General features: G+C 36.3%; 1 protein-coding gene across 1 annotated transcript; it reads left to right on the top strand.

The window, feature by feature from the left end:
* The first annotated feature begins 207 nt into the window (after nt 1-207).
* Nucleotides 208-20,080, top strand: ptgs2b (prostaglandin-endoperoxide synthase 2b). The gene is made up of 14 exons (XM_056764017.1): nt 208-360; nt 448-564; nt 645-788; nt 966-1,109; nt 1,704-1,885; nt 2,017-2,100; nt 2,218-2,464; nt 2,664-2,950; nt 3,047-3,194; nt 3,771-4,078; nt 6,388; nt 18,388-18,453; nt 18,945-19,093; nt 19,568-20,080. Exons 1-14 carry the CDS (start codon nt 270-272, stop codon nt 20,078-20,080), a joined length of 2,481 nt encoding a protein of 826 aa, XP_056619995.1. The 5' UTR covers nt 208-269.
* The last annotated feature ends 6,358 nt before the right edge of the window (nt 20,081-26,438 follow it).

Here is a 26,438-nt window from a genome sequence, read left to right as displayed (position 1 = left end):
TATTCACCTACCTAAAAAATAACTTTAGGCTTTTATCCCAACATAGCCTAGAGACGTTTTTTTTTAATTAATGGCATCCGATAATCAGTTAGTGCTTAACATCAAACAAATCATTGTATCATTGTTTGTATCGCGCGTATCGCTCGCACCTGCGTGGTGAGTCATGTGCGTTTGAGTGTGAACGCTATCATTGCGTCACTTACCCTTTACATATAACTGCACCTCTTTCACTCGAAAGTTCATTCATATTTTGATCTCGAGCGTTGAGGATGAGGCCTCGGCCAATACAAGGGACAGGAATGAGAAGCATCGTATCGGTCATTCTTCTTTTGCACATGGGGTTCATGGTTTGCCATGGAGGTAAGCCAAACTTTCTATATATTCTATATCGCAAGCTCAAACTGTTTACAAATAAGTATTAATTAATGCATCTGTGATTTTTTGTAGCCAACCCCTGTTGCGCAGACCCATGTCAGAATCGAGGTTTCTGTACGGCGATGGGCTCCGACTCTTATGAATGTGATTGTACGCGCACTGGATATTACGGTCAAAACTGCACCACACGTAAGTGAGACCTTGTTGAGTCTTTAAACAAATGTGCTTCCTGTGCCCAGCTAACTTGAACTTTTGTGTCGTTTTAACAGCCGAGTTTCTCACATGGGTGAAGGTGTCTCTGAAGCCCACTCCCAACACTGTCCATTACATCCTCACCCGTTTCAAAGGCTTGTGGAATATTGTCAACAGCTTGTCATTTGTGCGCAACGCCATAATGCGCTATGTACTCACATGTAAGAAACGCTATTTTGTATTTTTTGTATCGTTCGTATACATTCTATAGTGTTTATGGTATGCAAGAAAACGAAAAACTTTTCTCTGTCAAACTTTGTAACATGTATCTTTCATCTTTGGCGAGAATGAAACTGCATTCTGTGTAATTGAAACGTTTTCCCTCTCTCTTGAATCAGCACGCGCCCATCTGATCGACAGCCCTCCAATATACAATGCTGACTATGGTTACAAAAGCTGGGAAGCCTACTCTAATCTCTCCTACTATACTCGCACACTGCCTCCTGTACCGCACGATTGCCCAACGCCCATGGGAGTCGCAGGTGAGTCTCAGACCTGTTCTCTCACATTTCTTAGCATATACCTTTTATTGCGCCATTACATCACCGACAGACGCAGTGCGCAGTTGGCGGACTCAACCTGCGCGTCTGCATGCCTTAGGTGTGTGGAACAGAAAAGCAAACGAAAATGAAAGATATGCCTACGACATTCCTAACCATGTTTTGTGGATGATTGCTTTTCTTTTATATTATAAAACGTTTGACACAAATATCATGGTTAAACTATGCTAACTATAGTGAGACAATGGCCAACTTGCGGGTAATATGGTTTTACTACTAATGCCAACAAAACAAATTGTGATATGTTCATTTTCGTAAGGGAATGGTCAACTTCTACCTTCATTAAATCTTAAATTACTTTTAGTGATGCGGATTAAATCACATTAAGATTAAAGGCGGTTAATTTCCATGCTACCACATGAAGCACATTCTATTTAAAGGGAGTAGAGAATACGTCAAGCACAAAGCCTGTCTAAGCAACCATATTAGTGTCCTGTGTCCTTTTCTTGATGTAACCCTCTGATGTAAATGTAAGGTTGATGTTTTTAATAAATATTTCTTGGTCTTTCTTGGCAGGTAAGAATGAACTGCCAGATGTTAAGGTTTTGGCTGAGAAACTTCTAATGAGGAGAAAGTTCATCCCAGACCCTCAACGCACTAGTCTTATGTTTGCCTTCTTCGCTCAACATTTCACTCACCAGTTCTTCAAAACCGACCAAAAGAAAGGTCCAGCGTTCACAACAGCCTTAAATCATGGGGTGAGTGTAAATTAAAATACATTTGTAAAATGGTTTACAGTTAAGTAATGCAGCATAATTTTACTGATGGTTATAATTCATAATTAGAGCTTCGCAATTAATATCTAAATGATTTTGTTTGGCGTCTTCAGGTTGACTTGGGTCACATTTATGGACAGGGGCTTGATCGCCAACACAAGCTGAGACTTTTTAAAGACGGCAAGCTGAGATATCAGGTAAGAAATATCTCCCCCCAATGCATTTAGCCTATAATTCCTTCTAAATTTATATTCCAAGCATGCTTGTAAATACAATCTCTCAGATAATTTACGGAAAGCCTTTCTCTTACCCAGATTCTGGATGGTGAGGTGTATCCTCCAACAGTCAGTGAGGTTCAAGTCGACATGCACTACCCTCCACATATACCTGAGTCGCGGCGCTTCGCTGTGGGTCACGAGGCCTTCGGACTGGTCCCCGGACTCATGATGTATGCAACCATCTGGCTGCGCGAACACAACCGTGTGTGTGATATTCTAAAACAGGAACATCCTGACTGGGACGATGAGAGGCTGTTTCAGACCTCAAGACTCATTCTGATTGGTTAGTATCCTGTAGACAAGGACATATCGTAGTTTTGTTTAAATTTGGATTTGTTACAGAGACAAACATTGTTTGAGACGAGCAAATGTTTGTGAATGAATTGTGAATTTAAAACCATATGTATTTGGATTAAAAATGGTTACTTTGATAAATCTTTCAGTCAGTAAACACATCATCATTCTCTGTTGTGTCCTCACAGGCGAGACAATTAAAATTGTCATCGAAGATTACGTGCAGCATCTGAGCGGCTACCACCTGAAGCTCAAATTTGATCCTGAACTTCTCTTCAATGAACGTTTCCAGTACCAGAATAGGATCTCATCTGAGTTTAACACGCTTTACCACTGGCACCCGCTTATGCCAGATGTATTTCACATCCGAGATGAAGTCTACAATTACCAGCAGTTTCTTTTCAACACGTCGATGGTGGCTGACTATGGCATCAACAGCTTGGTTGAGTCATTCACTAAACAGATAGCTGGACAGGTAAGCTAAAATATAGCAATTGAGTTGTGTTTCATGTATTCTAGGTTCTGTAATGACAGAAGTAAGATTTAGTAAAACTCTTCTCCTTTGACCCAGGTTGCCGGAGGACGTAACATTGCTCCAGCTGTTTTAAGGGTGGCCATAAAGTCCATTGAAGACAGCAGGCAAATGCGCTACCAGTCTATCAATGCCTACAGAAAACGCTTCAACATGAAGCCATACAAATCCTTTGAGGAAATGACAGGTAAAGGATTGCTTACATGTTATGTTTTTAAAAACTCATAACCATTTGGGTGGAGCAAAATTCACAATTGTAAAACTGGCTTGTTTTTTTTGACTAAACTAACCTGTGATATAATATATTCAGAGTAATATTTCTGTAAAAATGCCTTACTTTAATTCTTGTTTAGAGTACATTTCTGAAACATGTTTATATTCTAAATGGCCTGCAATGGTGGCTAATGGGAGAAAAAAGGAGAACGAATACTGTTGCTCTCTTCAGAGAAAGACAGTTTATCCAGTCTAAACATTGACATGTTTTAATAACACACCTGTTTAAAACAACTAGGTCTGCACAGTATCAACGAGATAAACATAAACCCTCTTCAGGAAATTAGGCTTTATGTTTTCATACAGGATTTTCGTTGCTTATAAACAATACGTGCAGATCAAAGGATTTGAATTCTCCAACAAATGAATTTGGAGGAAATGAGCACACGACCGTTTTACTTTCCTAATATATGCAAATGGTATCTCTTTGTAAGAAGAAAACATTTGGATTGAGCTAAGTCGACTTAACTGATCATGTTTTATGTTGCAGGAGAAAAAGAGATGGCTGGAGAACTAAAGGAGATGTATGGGGATGTAGATGCAGTGGAGCTTTATACTGGTCTGATGGTTGAAAAGCCCAGGACCAATGCCATCTTTGGAGAGACCATGGTGGAGATGGGTGCCCCCTATTCCCTTAAAGGACTAATGGGAAATCCCATCTGTTCACCCGAGTACTGGAAACCCAGCACGTTTGGTGGTCAAGTGGGCTTTGACATCATTAACACTGCCTCTCTGCAGAAGCTTGTTTGTGATAATGTCAAAGGGAAGTGCCCTATGGCCTCCTTCTCTGTACCTGATGTAAAAGACTCTGTATCTGCTACTATAAATGCTAGTAACTCTCACTCGGATCAAAATGTCAACCCAACAGTTTTACTTAAAGAACGGACGTCTGAGCTCTGATAAATGTCTCCTCTAAGAATATTATTTATTATTTATTTATTTATTGGATATTTATGTTATTTATTGTACTTTAATTGCGTATTTTTTATATTTTTCATGAAAGGTTTTGTACAATGTTTGGTTTGTCTTAAATAATTTATTAAACACTGTAGTGTGATGTTTGTGTATGTTTACAATAGACCTCAGATTTTAGCAGTGAATGTTCCAGTGTCATAATATTGTTTCATGTTTTTACTTGAATTGGATGCTTCTAGCTGTTAGTGTTTATTAATTTTGTTTATGTTTCTATTTTCCATCGTTGTTTTTCAAAGCCTATGTAATTGAACATCTCAAAACATAAACTATTTTCTTACTGTCACAATAACTTTAATAATTTTCCACAGCTACTGTGTGTTTAATTTGAAGAAGTGTTGCTATTTTTATTTGTTAAAGTTGAACTTTTGACTTTTTGAATAAATAAATCCTGAAAAAATATACTGTGAATTTTACTGTGAATTCAAGTTATCAGTGTGTAATTATATTCAAGTAAAACATAACATAGCATAACATAACATAACAACATAACATAACAGGACTGATATTTCAATTAAAATATTGCACAAAGCTATTTCCTATATGATAAATATTGTAAGAAATCTTCAAACATGCAGAATCAAATTTACAGGGGGACAGACTTGTTCAGACGGCAAATAAATGCAGCAGAAATAGCCCAATCTTAAGTGAGTCATACTTCATAGAATATTGAAACATTTATTATGATTTGCGAGGCAATATCATAAATCATAGATCTCCCACACATTTAGCTGCACATACTTTAAGAAAAAAACATCCTTGACATTGACAGAGATGGAAAAAAAAGTGACCAACGCAACAAGTGGGTTATACATGCTGGATTGTTTTAACCATTTGACATGCTGGGTCCATTTGACCCAACTATAGTTTGAAAATAACCCCAGATTTTTTAAATATCAGATTTGACTAAAAGTAGTCACTTACTCACTGTGGAAATCATCAAAATTCTACTGGCCAATGGGCTAGTTGCAAAATATGGCGCTGGCTGAGCTTTTGGAACCCCAGATCCACAGACTAATTTCCGGTTGTATAACATTGAGTTGTTTGAGCTTAACGATGTACTCAGCAATTTAAAGAGGTTCTGTGATTTCGCTTATATATTACTTTCTTATTTTTTGTCTTAAACACCCATATTTGCAGGCCAAAAATCCTCCCAGACAGTGACCGGAAATTATTCTGCCGACTCTGGCATCCCAAAAGCTCACCGGCGCCATCTTGTGCAACAAGTGAATAATTTTAGGAGATGCCTGTTATTTAGCCCTAAATGTGCGGCATTGTTTGTCCACTACCAGCTGTAAATATGTAAGATTGACTGAATCATGACGGAGTAAAACTTGATAGGAGCCCTTTAATTGCGCCATTAAGAATTCTGGTAATCAATGGTCCCGTTTTTCCAAAGTTACTCTATGAGGCTCAACTCCCTCACTTCTATGGGAGGATGTAAGGACAGTCTTCCATTCTCTGTGATTAATTGGCGTGAAATCATAGCACAGCGGGCAAGAGGGGAAAGATTGCGGTACGCATGTTTCCATTGCCTCACTACAGACTGTCTCATCAGAGAATTTTCACTCCTTTCATAGGACGTGATGCTGGGAAAGCCTGAACGGGCATGAGTCCATCCACGAGTTGAGATACGTGCCATTTGACAAGCAATGAAATGAGAGGCAGTTTGGATTCAGTCCGTGGTCACTTACCAGTGTGAGAACTTGGCACAGAGAGGTAAAGAAAGGAAAAACACGGGTCAGCAGTCAATTGAACAAGTAATACATTAATGGGATAGGTAAATAAATATTTATAATAAAGATATTCTGATATATTTTTAATTCACAAGTTTAAATACTAAACCTAAAAAATTATATTCTGTCACTCATGCTATCATTCCAAACCCATATATCTGTTTTGGGTTGTGCAAAGCACCCGAATCTGTTCTTTTCCATAAAATGAAAGTGATGCTGAATTATTTGTATAGAAAAAGCAGCTTGGATATTGTGCTAGTATATTCTCTTGGTGCTCCATGATAGATTACTAGTACATTATGACAGAATTACATTTTTTCCTCCAGACAGGAATCTAAATGAAGATATGATGTTTAGCTTTATGTTATCACATGTTTACTTTTCTCTATGTCGCAAGAGGGTTTCCGGCCTTTTAGGAAGGGACTAAACCTGTCACAGTTTACCTAATTTGTTTCATGACAGTAATTCTGAAACCTATGAGGTAATGCTTTCAAAATCACTTTCAGTCTGGTCTCGGCATCATGACAGAGACTTAATTCATCAATGATGAAACCACACTGCTGGATATCTATACAGCACTCTTATAAACATTCTTAGACCATAAAAGGACAGTCAAATGTGAAGCATCCTCAGCAGGATATGCCACTTTCCACAAGAACCTCATCAGAACAGACAGTTTAATCTCTTGCCGCTACAATCTTCTTTTGTTTTCATGTGTGTCTTTGAACATGTACATACTTTAAACCCTTCTTCCTAAACAATGTAATTTCACTTTCCTTTTAGGAGAGAAAAATTCCCAGTTACAGATAAGGAAACGTATATAATCCCTTTAACAAAAGTAGGCTATATAAAATTCACATTTAATTATTAAAACTCATATCTAGATTTAGCAAGAGCAAGTTTTATAGTTCATGCAACGTGCTGGTACCGTAAGGCACTAGCAACAGTCATGAGTTTGATTCCAAAGAAAACAAACTGAAAAACTGATAACCTTGAAATCGCTTCGGATAAAAGTGTCTGATAAATGAACAAACAATAATCTAATGTGGTTTGTTAAGACAGCTTACTTGCAGTGGAAAGTGATCTGCTTAACCAAATTCAAGATCCTTCTCTGCAAGACAAGAAATGATAGTTCTAAACATCAACTTACAGGAAGCTGACATTTGATATTTAAGAGGAATCACTCCGTTAGAAACTAAGATGGATTGTTTTATGACCGATACGGGAAAATTTTAATTTAAGAGGAGAATTTTGATTTCCCTGAACTTCCCCATAATTCATTATCTCTCACAAACAAAATTCCAGACCGTGTTATCAGTGTCGTCTGTTTACAGAAGATAGCATTAAAAAATACACTTGACCTAAAAACCTAACCACTAGAGTATATCTTTCGCCGTTAGCTCATTGAATTGACTGTTTTCAGGGTCTTTTGTATCTTCAAACCATTATGAGAATACTTGTCTGGGTTTATTAGTTTATCAGCAATTATGCTGCAGATTTTGCATCAAGCAGAATTCACAGCATTTTACATTTATTAGTCAGATGTATGTTGATGGTCCTAAGGTCCATTTTAAAGAATGATTTTGTTGCTCAGATGTTTGATTTTTGCCTTCCATTTTCTCAATGTTGTCTAAGAGAAACCAATCAGGATATTTAAAGAGAGATGTGTGATTTTCTTTCTTGTGGGATGTAGCTCATTACATATGAGATCCAGGCATAGTACCACCATCAGAACCCCTCCCAGTTCAACCCTCAGTTCTTCAACAACCATATAAGGTTGTGGTCCTCTCCAATCAATATTCCCAGCCAGAGGAACTGGCCAATGTCTGAATACAGAGCAGACAGCATGAACCAGTTTAACCATTTGTGTGCATGACGTAGAGAGGAAATAAACACTGCTGAGAACATTTTTCAACCACTGCTAACATGAAACTATGTAGAATCAGACTACATGCTAGTCATTTTGTAAATACTTTTAATTCACAATCACGCATGACAAATAACATTTCGAAAGACTTACAGTCCTGATATTGTGTACATTTTTCCGGTGAACAGTAAAAAGAACAACGGCATTGTTGCATTGGCTTAAAAGTAGGGTTGTAATCTGACTCATCAATTCTCAAGTAATTGTAAACGGAAATGTAGAGCGAAATAATAATACAATTGGGTGTTCAAACAGATAAAAAAATGTATAAGCCTGATCTAAACCACTTAAGGTTGCTTTATATGTGATTCAAGTTTTTGTTAGTGTTTTAGTCTCAATGGTCACACATATTGAATTTGAGGCCTATTTTATCATGAATTGGCAACAGGTTTTATGTGACAACAAGTAAACGTTGTTTAGGAAAGACTCAGATTTCCAATTTAGTGTGAATTGCAAATGATTCACACAGACGTGAACAAGGAATTTTAAATGAGCAAAAGATACAGTATGTCTTAACCTTTCTTTAACACTTCCAAGAATTTTCTAAACAGAGAAAAAGAAACGTAGGTTTCCCCTCCAGGTATGTAACATTACTTGTTAAAATAGTTCCTTTATGACTAGTGTTTGTGGTCTCAAATGCTTGAGTGAGAGTGTGTGGGTACACAAGAATCAGGCATTCCTTTAAAAAATAGGTATTACAGGATTTGCTTGACATGACTTGATAGTTTCTGTCTACCTTCCTATGCAATTACTGATAACATTATCTTTGACACGCCTTTTTCTCATAGTCTCTAACTGAATACTCTCACAGTATTTATAACTCTTACATTGGTGTCTCCACAGAAAAACAGATAATTGATAAGAATATAAAAGGTACAAATATAGCCTTTTAAATATTAACCATGGATAATGAAACAATGCCAAATGATAACGGAGATATTTGCTAAAGTTGCAATTGTCACAATACTATCTTTAAATTAATGAAACCTGCCAAGTAAATGCAATATTCTCAAAATGTTAAGTAACAGTTTCTGTTATTTAGACTTAATCATGTAAAATAATGTATTTTGGATAAATCCTAACATTGAACTTTTAACGCGAATCCTCATTATTCATATTTCTGTATGTACATTACATTGAATTGCTTATTAAACAAATTAAGAAGTCTGTCAGCAGCAGTCTGTTCTTTTGGCATGAATGAACAGGTCCACAAGATCAGGTCACAACTTCAGAAAATCACTGTTAATTCATTTAAAATGTTCACGTAACTACTGGGTTTTTCAACCATTGTGCATAGACCCCCACACACCCGTGTGCACACACGCACACCCAGTTTTGATTGTGACTTTAATTGCTGATGGTTGGTTTGCATCTCAATGTTGGGTTCAGTCACCTGAAACTGGAATTTTAGACCCCGAAGCTAAAACAAAGAAAGGAAACCCCTATTCATACATACATTTACTAAGATAAACCTTCATTTCAGTTTCCTTTATCTTCTGCCGAAAACAATCCATTACTTAAAATATTTAATTTCATTCAATAAAAATGAGGCAACAAGGCAAAAAATAGAACACAGCTGACCTTGTGGTGACTTTTACAAACTAATAGCCATACTGTCTGTGGCTGTTTTATCATGACTGCATCTTAGCTGATACAGGTCAAACAAGGAAAGATCTACAACAGGGTGTTCTTTGTTTGCATCTTTAGGGGCAGCACCTCAATCCTAATTTGATACTTCCTGCACTAAAGGAAGAAGCAATGTTTTGCAGAACAATGAGACATATAACATATCATGACGTCATTTTAATGAAACACAAATTTTCAGAATACAAAAGTGCAAAATATATCTAAAAGCATAAACGTTCAGAAAGACATTTTGGTGAAGAATAAAAAGGATAATTTTAAAAACTGAATTTAATCATTGACTTAATGAGGAACTGAATTTGTGTTTTTCATGTATTGAAATGTAGTCATTTTGCATAATAGGAGAAACTGATCTAAGTTTCAGCTATGTTACACTCTAAACACAGTTTGGTTTATAGTTTGATTAAACTTAGCTAAATATACACACATTTGAAGTTTTCAGGAGAGGGTTTAGCTTGTATCTAACAGCTGGTGTGAATGTGAAGATGCATGGCCACAAATGGCTGTCTATTCCTATGATGAGTTTGATTTACACACAACCAACTGAATACATGGAAAGATTCAAACAACCGTGAATGCAGACTCCTTAAAGGTCAACACACACACACACACACACACACACACACACACACATGCTAATGTAAACACTTTTACACATAAACAAGAACCATATGTAACATTATGTTAAATGGGCGCTTCTAAGTGACATAACGTACACTGTAAAAAATCCCTTGAAAAACGGGCACCAGTATAATACCGTAAACTATTTTTTCACATAAAATTACATGTTTTTCATGATTTAGAAACTAAAATGAAGATTAGAATGTATAATCTTATCTATAATTTGACACATTTTCACCATATTTGAAAAAAGATCTAAAAAAATATGTGACAAAACTGTGAGAAACAGTAAATTCTGTAAAATTACAGATCATTATACATTAAACGTGACAAATTTGTAAAAAGAAATAACAGTAAGTACTCTACATTACAGTTTTTTTACAGTGTAACTCACATCGAGGCTTGTCTTATTTGGTCACAAGCTCTTATAAAGTCACTATACATGGATGTGTTTTTGTAAGAAATTATGTTAAACGCATCACATCAAGATCAGCTTTCTATACAATTCTCGTTCTTATTTTCAAATCATTCTGTCAATATAATTTTTTTTGCCAGAATACCTACCGGCTCTCGGTAAAGTTAAAGGTAAGTTTAAGTGCTCTAGGGGTCTATATGCTGTATTTTATCACTTCTCTAGGAAAGTATAGTACACCTGTGAAGGACAGCTGGTTTTTAGCTACATCATTCTGACAGTGTTGTCATACTTTCATGAAAGTTACTGTAAAAATGTGGGCTTATATCGAGAAGGCTGTAGGTCTGAAACCCACAAGAGGTGAGCCATGATTTGTCACATATTGCCCTTGAGCACTTATTGAATACCAGGGAGATGATGCTCCTTCAAAAGGTTTGCTTCCCTTTTAAAAATTATTTCTCCTCATATTGCCAATGTTTTTTTTATCTCACTTCCAATAGCTCAAAAAGTCCATTGACAAATGATTGGTAGTTTTAAACCTCTCTGTGCATGTAATGCCACCTGGTGGTTTAAAGGAGAACATGTATGAGTCGTTCAATTTTTGATTGAAGCATAGGGGCAAGCCAAAAGAAAAACGAAAGAAAAAGTTATAAAAGAGAATGAGTAAGCCATGCGAAATGACTGAGATCAGAACCAGACTCACTTCCCATTCATGAGCAAAGTCCAGCTAAAACAACTGACCGCTAAGTCACTGGACTCCACAATTCACATTCATACGCACAAATTAGACACATCCTGCCAGACACAATATTAGTTAACTCAGACATGGCATTAGTACACTCAAACATAATATCCGCAGCAGCATTGATGTATCATCTTTTCATTGGATGACTTGGATTATATACTGCAAGAAATGAAAGGGCTCAATGGCATGGTTTTGTAAGGATGCGTGGGTTTGTGTATGTTCTCATAGCAAAGCCATAATTTACCTTGTGGTTTAATTCTCTGTCCTGGTCATACAGGCCTACACTGTTTGTTTTGGGTTATGGTGAGCCAGTTCTTAAATTTGTCATTTTGGCCTGACCATTAAGTATAAAAATCACTTAATAAAAACACATCAAGAAAAATCATTCTGAATAAAACTGTCATTAGTATGAAAGCGATAATATATGACAGAATAAGTATATAATCATAAAGTATTAGAAGTAAATAAAAATAAAAATATTCACTTAACCTGAAGATCCTTCTTTGTAAAATATTAACTTAGATTTAATTGAATTTAAAGAAAAAGCTAACAGAGGGGACCTTCAAACAATAATACTTCATATAACCTCCTTTTAAAATATAAAGCAAGCATGACACAGCAATAGTGCCCTGCTATCATACAAACACAATCGTTCAGAAATTAGGATGAATAAATATTCCCCAGTTGAGCACGAAGAAAAAAAAGCCTTCAAGGCGTCACCGATTTTTTGGACACAGGTCAGCAACTTCCGTTCTCTGTAAATAGAGAGGCGTAACCGAGCGCTTTGTGGACCTTTGTGATTCACCTCATTTATTTGAAAAGGTAAAAAAACACCAATGCGGTCATCGGAGTCAGTTTCATCAACTGCCTCATAAAAGAGAGGAAACACTAGACTACATTTTTACGTTCACCATAGCTTTCGTTTGACGTGTAGATACGTGTAGACAGATATTTGGGAGGGTGTCGCTTTTACTTGCTATAATGAATAGGTCCACCCAGATTTATTATTTATTTTTATGGATTTTAATATAACTACAAACTATGCAAATTCTGCCTATGCCACTACGGTCTTTTGTACCCAAAAAGAACATATCCACTATTTCTACAAAATGATCATAATGTTTGGACATGACTAGAGCTCAAATTTGATGAGCTTCAGAGTGAAGCTAGAATTTTAGACAACAACTATAACATTTTTGTGCTTTGACAAAGAATCCCTGTCATTTAGTCCATTAGTGACATACCATAAGGCAAAACTACAAGAGAAAATAATGCTGTTTTTCGCAGCTTGCAAGTATACTGTAATTACAAGATGACTGGGAGAGTCTAGTTGGAGCCATTCATGTTATATTTTAATATTTTAATTTATACGGCAACACTAAGGCTAAAATGGATATACTGTATATGATAATAAATAGTAATAAAATATTTAAATCACACATTCCATTCCATTTTCTATCGCTTATGCGAACTACCTCGGGTCACGGGAGCCTGCGCCTATCTCAGGAGTCATCGGGCATCAAGGCAGGATACACCCTGGATGGAGTGCCAACCCATCGCAGGGCACACACACTCACTCATTCACTCACGCACTCACACCCTACGGACAATTTTTCCAGAGATTTAAATCCCACATGAATTGGTAAATTGAACAAAATTGCTTTAATTAACTTTATTAACATTGACCGGAGTCAGTTTGGTTCTTCTGCTTGACTTCATGAGGGTCAAGTTGGTATATGTTTGTATAAAACATTTTTATGCAAATGTGTTGATGACGTAAACGGTTTTGACAATCATATTTACAGCAACTCTGACGTTTCACAGTTCAGTTTTATTCAGTTTAAAATCTAACACAAACATAGATAAAATCTGAAATCTTTAAAGATCCAATGTATTTATTTTGGAGGATCTATTGACAGAAATGCAAAATAATATACATAACTATGTCTATAATGAAGTTTTGTACTGCTCTACACAGCGCATTTCGTAAGTACCTTATCTCCTTCGGCAAAAAAGCAAAAACCCTTAGTTCTGTGTCAGCCGCCGTAGTGCTTTGAAAGGGAGGGGTTGAGTGGGCCATTGGTTCGCAACCTCACCGCTAGATGCCGCTAAATTTCATACACTGGACCTTAAAATTGTGAAGTCACTTGTTGGTAATGCCTAAATACACCTAGATTAAGCACTTCACAAAGCTTTTTATGAGCAAAATCCGAACGATGCGCTATAAAGAAAAGGTGCTTGTTGCAACACACCCAATTTATATCCAACACAAACAGAGTGGTGCACTTTTCACATCATAATGACCAAGATAAAAAATAAAACTGAAAATAAACAAACAAAAGTCCGAGCTGAGTAGTTACATTATTACCTGAAACCTGTGGTCACAACTTCCTTTTGTTATGATGGTGCCGTGGCAACATTCACAGGAATTTTAATAGGGGTTTACCTACATTTGAGCCACACCCAGTTATAATAAAATGACGAAACATTTGAAGTATTGAGAGGTGGGGGGAGTAAATTATAAACGCACACATTCACACACCTGCAGGTGATCCCCATATGGGTGTGCCTCTAGTCTACAGATTCATTTTTTGTAAGAGCTCTTTAGTCATTGTTAGGCAAATACAAGGCATGGATGTTTTAATACTGAATGAAATATGAATAATCTGAAATATCACCTCTGAATTTCCCTCATATGGGATTAAAACAAGAATCATCACTGCCGTTGACGCACAGTCCTGTACACTAATGCCGTACACTACAGACATTTCAAAAGTCTTATACCTTCATGGAAAACCAGAAGTTTGTTGTAATTACAATAATAACCCATAGAGGAAACTGTAAGTGTAGTTCCAGTAAGAGCTTCATAAAGCATGTGGTTAAAATAGAATTAAGGTTTGATTGAAATGAAAACTGGAGCTGTCTGGTCATGTCTACAATAAATGAACAGAGTCATCAGCCTGTCATTTAACACCCAATTATAAAATAGGAGTCTATATAACAACAAACCATAACCACAACTTCTATAACAGGGTTCACAAAAAAGGTGCTTTGGAAGGTTTTTTACAGCGATGATTTATAACATACTTTTATTAATCCAACCCTTTTCTACTATAAAGAATGGATATTATATAGAACAACAAATGCTTCTATAATGGTGAAGCACCTTTTTTAAAGACTCTTGAACGGTCCGTCACCCATCTTAACGTTTGAATGGTTTAAATCAGCTGTGACAAGAAGAAAAATAAAGATTAAACATGAGATAGAAAACGTAACGTTGTAGACGGTTTCATCGGACGTTTTATAAGATAACAATTTATTTATATTATTCAATTAATATTAATAGTATTTAGATTTCATTTTATATTAATTGTACTAAATTACATTAAAACTACTCAGCAGATTTTGATTCTTTGCAGAGGTGTATCAGAAGTGAAGTTTGGGTCACATAACGTTTGTTTAGGTCAATAGGCAGGAGTGAGTAGAGATGTTAAAGATTGTTCTGAGAAGTTAAGGGTGTTTTCACATTAATGAGGTCAATCCTATTTATGGACCATCTGTGTGTTTACATTCACTGAGCCAGAACTGTTAAAGCTGTGATAAAATGTTTCTCTCTCTTTCTTCCTCCTTCTCGTTATCTCTGTTTTACACACCCAGAATCTCTTTTTTTCATCCACTCGCCAGTCCAAATATCCATTTTTTGATTTAAAAAAACTTTACAACTTTAACACTTCATCTCTATTTGTTTTGCATTGATTCCTGTTCTTACAGTGGTGTGCTTTATAGACGTAAAGCGCATTGTTTTCTGTGGCTGCCCTCTAATGGCGATTTGGAATATGAAAATGTAAGATCACTCAGGGATGCCTTTTGCATCTTTCTGTCAAAACCAAAAGAGAGATTTGGTTAGTATACGCAAACATAACAAAACAAGATGTATAGACTGGTGATTGCAGTGTTTTATTCAATTTGAAGCAGTGATCTGCTTGACATCTCTGATTTGCCTATTGTTAATTTTAAAAAACTCACTCCACCCACGTGAAAACCGGTTCCTTTAATCTGTTAAGCCAATACATGTCCAGAAATAGCATTAAGTAAAGCTATGAAAGTGACTTTAATGTAGAAAGTGGGTTACCCGTTTATCTCTCAGAAGTATGCAAACATTCATGCTATGTGTATTCTTCTGCTAAATTGCACAAGAGATATACATCAGACCTCTAGAAAAATCTGAAAAAAAGGTGAAGGGTACAGAAATAGAAAAAACTGTATTGTCATCATCAGGTCTAAAACAAGTCACACATTTTAAAAAAGTTGTTAAGACATTGAGGTGCATTTTTAAATCCGACACTTGCTTGCTTTTGCTCCCACAAACAATACACATAAACATGGAAAACGCATAAAATTTACCAACTTGGCTCATTTTCATCTGGAGTTAACCAGGCCTTACAGTGTCTCATTTGTTTTTTAAAAGGGGTAAATGATGTAGACTTCAGAGCATTACTACATACTACAATACAATACATTCCCCATGTGAAGACTACATTTCTAATCCTCTTTCAGTAGTCCAAAAAGATTATTCTTCTCAATATCTCACTATCCTCTTGTAGTCCGTTCAATTCTCATCTCTTAACTTAGTCATTGGTTGTGTTCTAACCATTGTCTAATTACTGCACTTAAATCCTCTTAAGAACCATGTGCTATTTCTGCATTGGAGCGTAGTGTTGTCCAACGTGTCCTGATTTAAGGAAGCTTCTTTGGGCCCTCCCCATGCACACTGAAAAACCATGAAGGACAAGCTAATGGTGATAGTGACCACACAACAGCTCACAGAAGACTAGCGCACTGCAGGGACGTATACTTGTGTGGATTGTACAAACAGGTGAGCAGGCAATTGTTATGAGCTTTAAAAGGTTATATTGGAATACAAATGATTTTATAGTTTTCCTCGATTTCAATTTGAAGTTGGCCCTATACACTACAAGGCATTGCTTTTTTATAAACCTGACAAGTAATGAAGGGATTGAATGTTCGTTTATGACAATTTACTTGGGGAATTTAGCAATTAACTTGAAGAAAGAGGAACAAATACCTTGGCAGCCAGCAAGAAAGCACAAAAATGGTTGCAATATGATCCCCAAAAAAGATGGTTTGATATTGTGTCCAGTATTCAGAGTATGGAAATGTACAACCTTATCACTGAATCTGGGAATGAAGAAATAATTGCAATTTTGGGACAAATGGATTGTGTATGAGAACTCATGATATGGGTGATTGTCATTGTATTTCCTGAAAGGTATTTATGTCAACACAATGTAAAAAAAACGTACACGTGACCAAAGAACAGTTCTGTAATGTTTATATTTTTTATGTCTGGAAAAAAAAGTACAAAAAACCTGACAATTAATTACATACTGTATCTATTTACCTCATTATATCTTATCTGCATGCTTTGGTTTTTGACTAGTCAGTTTTATTTTGACTTTATCTCCAGGCATTACAATAATAGACGTAAACATAATTGGGACACGCAATAATGAAATAGATCCAAGAGTATCTCGAAAAACAGGCATTTAAATCTACATCAAGCTTGGGAATGCAAGATAGGCTGGCAAAACATTTTCATTCGAGACTTTCTAGCTCTGATTCTTATATGTATGCAGAACATTCATTTCTGAAAAGGTATGCAAACCTTAAACATACTGTTCTGCAAAATTCAGCAAGGCTTAAAGATACAGTTCAGACTTAAACAACATTTTTGAGAAAACAGAAAGATTAAACAACATGGCTACACGTTCTGTCACCAAGCAAATAATACAATTGTAATTATAGATTTTACTACCGGAAAAACATTTAGGGTCACTTGAATTTTTAAAGCCTTGTGATCTCAAGGCCCGTAATGCTGTTCAGAAAGCATTGATGGGTGAAATGCCTTTGCAGATGCTTGGATTTTTGGTTACAACATAAATCCCATAGTTACGTTTGTGTTTTTCCATAGCTTTGATGAGTTAAATATTGTTCTAAAATCATAATATGAAAAAATAAGTAACCCTTTGACTGGCATTATAAATCTCCAAGGGCTTTCACTAATTTCACTAACTTGGCTAGTTAAAAAAATGAAATCTAAGACTAATTATCATGGATAAAAGTGTCTGCTAAATGTCATAGTTTGCAATCCACAATAAAGCTAAAACAACATCAATGGACTAAGCAACGATGTTTTAAAGAGATGATCAAGAAAACTGAAAACTTGAGCTGTCACAGGATTCTAATTGTTGTCATCCTAGCTAAGCCATTGCATCATAGTTCTAATCTCAATTAGTGATGCTGAGTGATTTACTGAGTGATTTACTGAGTGTAGCGAAAGACAAAGAGACCTCTGATATTACGTTGGTAATCAGCAGAGTGATTTCAGTCTCAGTGTCATATGAAATACATCAAAATAATGCAATAAAGAGTAAATACTAAGTTATCAGTTGGGAATTACACTGCTGGCATTAAGGTGTCATCTAATGAGGTATTTTCCAATTAAAATGTCTTTGGTTCACCAATGCCATTGGAACACCTTAAAGAATGAAAGAGTGCATTAAGTAAATGTTAATAACCAAATTTAACCCAGCCTAAATCATCTGTGAAGATGGTACGTTATATGAATTTATGTGTCTTGGGGCAGATCAGTTCACTTGTCATTCCATGACATCATAATAGCCACACCCACCCGTGCCAACCGAATCAACAAATTGGATCAAGAAGCAATCTAATCTACTTATTTCCGGTAAACCTAACATCTTCCTGGAATAAGTGGTTGCGTCAACTGACACAGTCAATGTCGATTCAGCAAAATTTCGTCGCTAAGTTTTTATTAATATTTTCATGCTTTCTGTGGTCGAAAAAAACAAACATTACATGCACAAGTTCTTGTAACATAAACTTAATATATGTCTGTTGTTTCTTGATAGAACCAGACCAGTTTGCCTTCTAAGAACAAAATGCTAGTTGTTGATGTAACCGTCAACTGTCTTTTAAAATATGTGATTAAGATTTCTTCTTTTTCCGCAGATTATCAGCAGTTAAGAATGTCTGACAGACTCGTCGACGAGGAACCAGTGAGCGTAACTCAGACAGGTCAGCACATGTTTTAGATACCTGTAACAGAAGGCAAGTGATCTAATGACTCGAGGTCATTTGGAATTAGGACAATCAAAAAATAATTTTTTTAGACATTAGACATTTCTCATGTCAAATCGTTTCTATTTCAAAGGTGCTTGACACTATAGTGTATGACTAGGCCTATTTGTGTATAGCTTGACAGAAAAAAGTGCCTCAGTGCCCCTAGGGACCCAGCCCGGAAGATAAAACTATAAAAGTTTTTAAAGGAGAAATAGCTGAGGAGCACATTACATATATGCCACATATGGTTTTGTTACATAATGTGTGCAATACTGCTCATATGTTACTTGATAAAATATTAAATGACCTTATATGCAAGTATGATAGAATAATGCTGAAAAGAAAGTCATGGTTTTAGTACTGTGTCATGTCTGGAAAACTCACAAACATTCCTTGTCTGTTGATTTATAAATCGACATATTATTTACTTCTCCATTTATATCTAGGACCAAAGGGTGTGATCAATGACTGGCGTCGATTTAAACTGGAGAGCATGGACCAGGAGGCTCTACCTCCCAACAAGAGAGAGCTGCTGAGACAGATGTCCTCCCCCCAAAAACCAAAAGATGCCACTGCGGGTGGATATAACCGAAAGGTTGCATATTGTCTTGTTGTCACTTCTTCTTCTTTGACTGTATTGCAAATATAAGATGCGTTGGAGAAAAATCCATCATAAGTTTAATACCTTAGATATACATGAAGAGTTTGTTTCAATATTAGATAACTCCTTTATCCGTGAAAACAGGTTTTTTATTGTACATTCCAAGTAATATCAATCAAACTGCAGTTGGTTTGTTTTGATTTAAGACATAATAACTCCAAAAATACAGCTTACTAACATGATAAAAAACATGATATATATATTTTTTTAAAGGTGGTATCTCATTTTGGAACCAAACTCTTCATACGTACTGTAGCTATACATATGCCTTTAAATACAGTTATACTGTACCTTCCATACAAAAGGTCTTTAATAGTTCATATAGTTTCAATAGTTTAATAGGCACTGTAATACTCCTCCTGCTCCTGTGATATCTTACAATTACCCTCCTCTTATTTCACTTGTCAGATGAGCGCCCAGGAGTACGAGCTGATAAAGGAGGAGGATGAGAGGAGTCTACGCAAGTACCGTAAGCAGTGCATGCAAGAGATGCACGAGAGCCTGAGCTTCGGCCCTAAATTCGAAGGTGTGTACGAGCTCGACAATGGCGAGGCCTTTCTGGAGGTGATCGAGAAAGAGCATCGCCTCACAGTGGTGGTGGTCCACATCTACAAAGATGGAGTTCATGGGTGTGATGCCCTCAACAATTGCCTGGATTGCCTGGCCACCGAATACACCAGCGTCAAATTCTGTCGCATTAATGCGATTTCTACAGGTGCTGGCGAGCGGTTTTCAGATGACGTGCTGCCGGCGTTGCTGGTGTACAAGGCTGGAGAGCTGCTGGGAAACTTCCTGGCCATTATCCAGAATTTCAACGAAGAGTTCTTTGCTACCGACGTAGAGGCCTTCCTCAACGAGTATGGACTGCTGCCGGAGAAGGAAAGTAACCCTGGTGATGAAGATGAAGCAGACGTGGAGTGATGACAAATGGCATATTAGGAATGGATGAAGAGAATAAACTGGATTATTCTATCGGGTTACAGAGCTGCGTTTGCGTGTGCACATAGCTCAACATAAAGATCTCAATGAGCATTCTATAGAAAACAACTGGATGTGGTGTGCAGTTGTTACATCAATACCAGTAAAAATGTATTAAAGGGATAGTTCTCCCAAAAATGAAAATTGTGAATTAAATATTTTGAAGATCATTGGTAACTGAACAACAGTGGCATCCATTCACTTCTATTGTATGGACACAAAACCTATGCAAAGTCCATGGGTATTGTCATGGTTTCGGATCCCAACATTTTTCAAAATATCATTTTTCGTGAACAGAAGAAAGAAAGTCATAAAGGTTTGAAATGACAAGAGGGTGAGTAACTTGATAACAGAATTTTCATTTTTGGGAGAACTATCCCTTTAAATGTAAGCCCTGTCTCACATGTAAATAAATAAACAGGATAATGACTAAATAAATGAATGTGAAATAGATAATGAAATAGTGTTTTGTGAAATATTTATGAACATACTGTAAAGTGTGTTGCATGGCCACCATAATGGCAATGTTTTCTAACGTCTTAAAAACTGTGATGTATTACAAAAATTCTGTAAGGTGATAAATAAGCAGTATATTCAAATATTTGTGCTATATGGGCTTTAATTGTTTTGACTTTTATAAAGGGCATGCATGGTCTGTCTTAAAGGGATAGTCGACCCACAAATAAAAAAATAGTTCATCATTTACTTACAGGTTTTTAACAACATGAGGGTGAATTCTGAAAATTATGAATGTTTTTTTTGTGAGTGAACAATCCACTTTCAGGTCTAGTGTGTAATATTTAGAAGGATCTACTGACAGAAATGCAATATATCATCCGATATGTCTTCGGAGGTGTTAATAAGACCTTACATAATGAAGCGTTATGTTTATTATCACCTTAGAATGAGCTATTTCTCTCTACATACACCGTGTCAGCGGGTCCCCTTGCATGGAATTCACCATGTTGTTTCTACAGTAGCCCTAAACGGACAAACTGATCTACAGAGCGTGTTTCATAAATACGTAATCTCCTTCGGCAAATAAGTGAAAATGCGACCCCATCTTTGTCCTGCGAGAGCCGCCGGAGAGCTTCAAAGGGAGGAGGGGTGAAAAAAAGCCATTGGTTTTTCTATTCGTAACCTCACCGCTAGACGCTGCTAAAATCTCCATATTGAGCTTTTTAGTAAAAAGGTTAGCCTTTTTTTCTATACTGTTCCAGAAACCGAAACTTCAATAATTGCAGACGAAGATTTTCCCTGCCTGTATACTGTGAGTTTCAATAAAACAGAACAGCTCACTTGCACTTATTCACATGTTTCATTTACACACGAATTATATGCCATCTGAAGGAAAGCATTTAAATTACAGAATCAAATTGGGCGAGCAATAAACTCAAATCTTCTGAAGAATTTGCACCTTCCCTTTATGTGGTTTAAGAAGCAGGTCTGCACATGCTCAAAATAATCCCTGACTATGATTTTACTGTAGCCTGCAGGTTCAAAAGTTCAGTCTTCATATAAAAAGTAAAGACGAATTTTGCAGATATACATATTTTGCCGTAATTGTCCTGCAATTGTTAATTTAGGAAAATTTCCTTTTGTTGAGAATGACAGATTTTATTAAACATTATATGAACCACAGGTTAAAGAGAACAGACAGAGTCAGTAGAGGACATGCTACGGTTACAAATCATACTGTATATACTTTGGGCTTTTCCGTGATTTCCCTAAAAATGTGATATCTTGATATCGTTTCAAATCGATATATCTTAATATTTTTGCTAGACCAAGTAAAACAATGTGCTTTTTGCCCAATTAAAAAAAATATGATAAATAATAAAAATACAACAAAAATCTAGCGACCTACTACTTTTTATTACATAACCACATGCAATATGCTCTGAAAGAGATTGGTTGTGCTACCACTCCTGGTTGTGATTGTCTTGTTGTAGACCTTGTTTCCAAATCAAACCATCCTGATACCAGAAAATGTGCATTCTTTTTGTGGACTGATTCATCAAGCTCCGTATCTCTTTCGACACCTGTCTCGCTTGTTGATGCCATTTTGACAATGATGAGTAACATTTTGCGTTTTCCGCCGGAAGTGAAATTACAAGCACTATCTCTGGAACATTAATCTTAATTTTCATCAATATTCTATTCACAACATACTGCCATTTTAGATCCTCAGCACAATAATCTCAATAAAATATAATGTTCAATATCGCCCAGCCCTAATTTGGATGAGGATTGAACTGGCTATAGTATATACTCTACCAAAGTGTTATCTCTGTAAAAGATAAAATCTATAAACAGTGTTTAATAAACTCTGATAGTTCCATCAGCAAGCTTATTAATTTAATATGTCTTTATTTTCAAGCTTTCATGAGCAGCATCTGCGAAAGATCTTTTCTGATCAGCTTAGCCCGAAATCTTCTTAGAGGGTTTAAAGTTAAGCTTTAGTTTTGACTAGTATCAAAACATGGTCTACGTCATTATCCAGGTTAGAATTTATATGTCAATTAAAATATGTGAAAATAATTAATGTCATTATATATTATATAATTATTATAATTGTGTAAAATACATTTGTGAAAAAATATATTTTAACAACACATTAAAGACAAATTACAGTATGCTATAATTTCTTTGAATTGTATTATTTAATTGTTTAAAATAAGTTTTTCATTAACTTAAGTGCTGTGCAACAAACCTAATTAAACAGCAACAAAATTGCATCAGCTTGTGGGGTCGTGAAGCAATTATTGTCTGCCCCATGATATTTAAAAAATGACATGGAAACTAATTAGAAACATATTTTCATGTGAGCGACAAACCATTCAGACACACCCACACAGGGCCTCTGGGCTTCGGTTATTTTGTGGTTAGGTTTTGGATGTATCACGCAGAGCACTTGATACAGTATATCGTGCGACGAGGTCGTCTGCATGCCACACCAACATGTTCTGACAGCATCTGCACCTGTGACCACATTTGCCGCCATCCTCACTGCATAGGAGTAGCCAAAGGATCAAAGCCCTGGTCTGGTCTTAATTCCATTGACATGTTGTCACGCGCTCAAACCTCAAACACCCTCTTAAATCAAAAGATCTATATAGTAATACATAACAGTGAATCAGCTTTCCAGAAGTTACAAATATAAGGTTTTGTCTCATTCCATTCCATTCCATTTTCTACCGCTTATCCGAACTACCTCGGGTCACAGGGAGCCTGCGCCTATCTCAGGAGTCATCGGGCATCAAGGCAGGATACACCCTGGATGGAGTGCCAACCCATCACAGGGCACACACACTCACTCACGCACTCACACCCTAAGGACAATTTTTCCAGAGATGCCAATCAACATACCATGCATGTCTTTGGACCAGGGGAGGAAACCGGAGTACCCGGAGGAAACCCCCGAGGCACGGGGAGAACATGCAAACTCCACACACACACAAGTCGGAAGCGGGAATCGAGCCCCCAACCCTGGAGGTGTGAGGCAAACGTGCTAACCACAAAGCCACCGTGCCCCCCATTTTGTCTCATTTAAAACTTAAATATTATTTAACTGTGATAATTACATATCTCCAAACCAAACTTTTTCAAAAAAGTTTTCATTTGTTGACATTAATAAATTACCAATCACAGTTCAGTTCTGATTTTCTCTAGTTTACAGATGAAGCATCAAAATCACTACCATCTGTGATGCTGTTTCACCCATACAAAGACCTTTAGTTGGTTTAATATCTTTAAAACATATAACACAGAAAACAGCTTGGTTGTGCTGCATTGTTATATAAAATGTTCCACCGTTTCGTAACATCTCAAAACCCCCATAAAGGGACAGTTCACCCCAAAAAGGAAATCCTGTCATCGTTTACTAACCATGTATAAATCTGTAAAGGTATAATACTGGTCAATGGTAGCCAAGAACTGTTTGGTTACAAGTATTCTTACAAATATCTTTCTCTGTGTTCATCAGAACAAACATATTTATATAGATTTGAAACAACTTGTGGGTGAGTAAATGAAGACACAATTTTCTTTTTTGGCTGAATTGTCCCTTTTGTTGCTTGGAACCATTTCATTTCATTCACACAACCTGGTTTAAAGCCCAAGACCTGGTTAAATATTACAGTAAGAATAAGGCACTTTTCTATTATTTCAAAATAAAAACTAACTAGCGGCCTATTAGGTTATCTTCTTTTTTTTCTGCTCTGAAACTTGAGAAAAAAGAGGAACAATCCACATATGTACATGTATATCTACCAGTTTTCATTGTATTATTCTGATCTAATTAAAAAGGTAAAGCATTATGTTTAGCCCTAGTAAGCAATAATACATCCCAGATAAAACCACAGGAATAAAGTATCTCTGGTAAGAATCATGCCAAGCACGTGAGCAAACCACAACAGTAAAAAAATGTTGCAGGCAAGGTAAGACAGGTGAGTCACAAGAATAAACTGAAAAGAGTCAAATAGGGGAGCACACTCCTACGCTCTCAAACAAGGCAAAATGTCAAAAAGGCACAAAATGTAAACATTCAGGGCAATAACGTTTTAAAACATAATGGTGGTAAAGGTCTCCTTGAAGTGGTATAGATAGTGAGTGGATGGCAAGGGGTTTGACATGAAGGGGATATGAGGTCACACAGCTAACATACACTGCTTTGTGGGAAAATCACGGCAGCATTCACCACCCACACACACAAACACATACTTGAAATTTTCCTATCACCGTCTTAATTAACATCTCGTGTAGTTTAGTCACGCAAGTTGTATCATGAGTTTATTTTCCCCATAAGTTACCAAGGAAACCAGTATTGGGGAATAGAGTATATATATAATTAACAACAGAACATAAGTTCAATAGTCAAATTATTACTATTAGCAAAGAAAACACATATGCACACCCAGGGTCAGGTATTACCTTTTTGGAAGCTAAGCTTCGTCTATACCCATCTAAGACTCTAAGTCACCGTAAACATAAATTTGTGCGGTGACCATCAACACACTGGCCTTCATATTAATACAGACAAAGCAAACAACAGGACAGCCAAAACCTTCTCAGAACACGTAACACGTGTGTAAGACCTTGGAACATTCCCATGGGTCTTTGTTTTCTAAAGTGTAATGACATTCGGAAAAGGATGAAAACGAAAGAATTCCATCGACTTACTCAAGGTTAGGGCTGCATAGCAAAGAGAGGCGAGGTTATACTATCTCTCCATCCAAACAGTATTACTGTCAATAATATCCACTGCCTTAGGGGACGCCCACTGCCTTGACAACCATTATTTGCCTCTCTGCTTCCATTTATGAATTCCATATTGATAAATCATTTGTGTTCACAATGAAATGTGTTATGACAGGTCATGGATTGAGAAGGAATGACAACTGCACGAGAAAGAAAGAAATAGCACAGAAAGAGCGAGAATAAAGGCAAACAAGAAATTAAGGTGATGCATTTCTGTAAATGTTGAGTGGGAAACAACAAGCAAATTCAAAGTTAGAAGGGTAAAACAATGCATCTGACTACAATTCAGTTGCCTCTTATGAACTAATATTTTAAATGGAGACTTTACCGCCCAAAAAAGAAAATAAATTCTACAGAATACAAAATAAGATATTTTGAAGAATGTTGATTCACAGAAAAGTCATATACTAGTTTTGAATGACTTGGGTGTGAATAAATTATGACAGAAATTCAATTTTGGGCTGAACTACACCAAGACTAGTTCAGTCACAAAATGCAATGGAAATGCTACGGCTTAATTTAGGTTAAAGGTAAATATTGGACATTATGTAGTCAAGATGAAACATCTGGAGTAATAGCAATAAAACGTCAAAATAAATACAAATAAAAAATAAGAATAATAGTTCATTTTTGGAAATGTATTATTTTCTTTAAAATCGATAAGACAGAATGTACTGTACTTAGTAAAACCCTTTACATTTGATGAGGTTTGGAGTTTGAGTAAAAAAAATAGATTTTCAGATACATTACAAAACTCCAAAATTTGGGAGGAAACAGCGAACATGGTCATGTTAGATCATTTCTTTACGGTAATGTTCATTTCCATGGTAACGTTCCGTCAAGGAACATCCAAGGGGGCACGGCTCAATGAGAATTTAAATGTTTTAAAATAAAATAAAACATGCATTCATATAAGCAATAACACATCAAAATCAAGACACAAATTTCTAGGTTTGACAAACTTCTAGAATGGAAGGTGAAGTCACAAGGTTGTGATTATTTCAATCTCTGTGATTGGTCTTCAACGGTACAGAACGCACGA

Source organism: Triplophysa dalaica, chromosome 13 (assembly GCF_015846415.1).
Source record: "Triplophysa dalaica isolate WHDGS20190420 chromosome 13, ASM1584641v1, whole genome shotgun sequence".
Lineage (NCBI taxonomy): Eukaryota > Metazoa > Chordata > Actinopteri > Cypriniformes > Nemacheilidae > Triplophysa > Triplophysa dalaica.
The sequence above is the reverse complement of the archived record's forward strand: the minus strand, read 5'-3'. Positions and strand labels throughout refer to the sequence as shown.

Excerpts from the sequence above, each read along its gene's own strand:
- ptgs2b (XM_056764017.1), top strand. The coding sequence starts at position 270 with ATGAGGCCTCGGCCAATACAAGGGACAGGAATGAGAAGCATCGTATCG. Across the intron at positions 1,886-2,016 it reads CAACAGCCTTAAATCATGGG|GTTGACTTGGGTCACATTTA; the intron begins GTGAGTGTAAAT and ends TGGCGTCTTCAG. Across the intron at positions 2,465-2,663 it reads CTCAAGACTCATTCTGATTG|GCGAGACAATTAAAATTGTC; the intron begins GTTAGTATCCTG and ends GTGTCCTCACAG.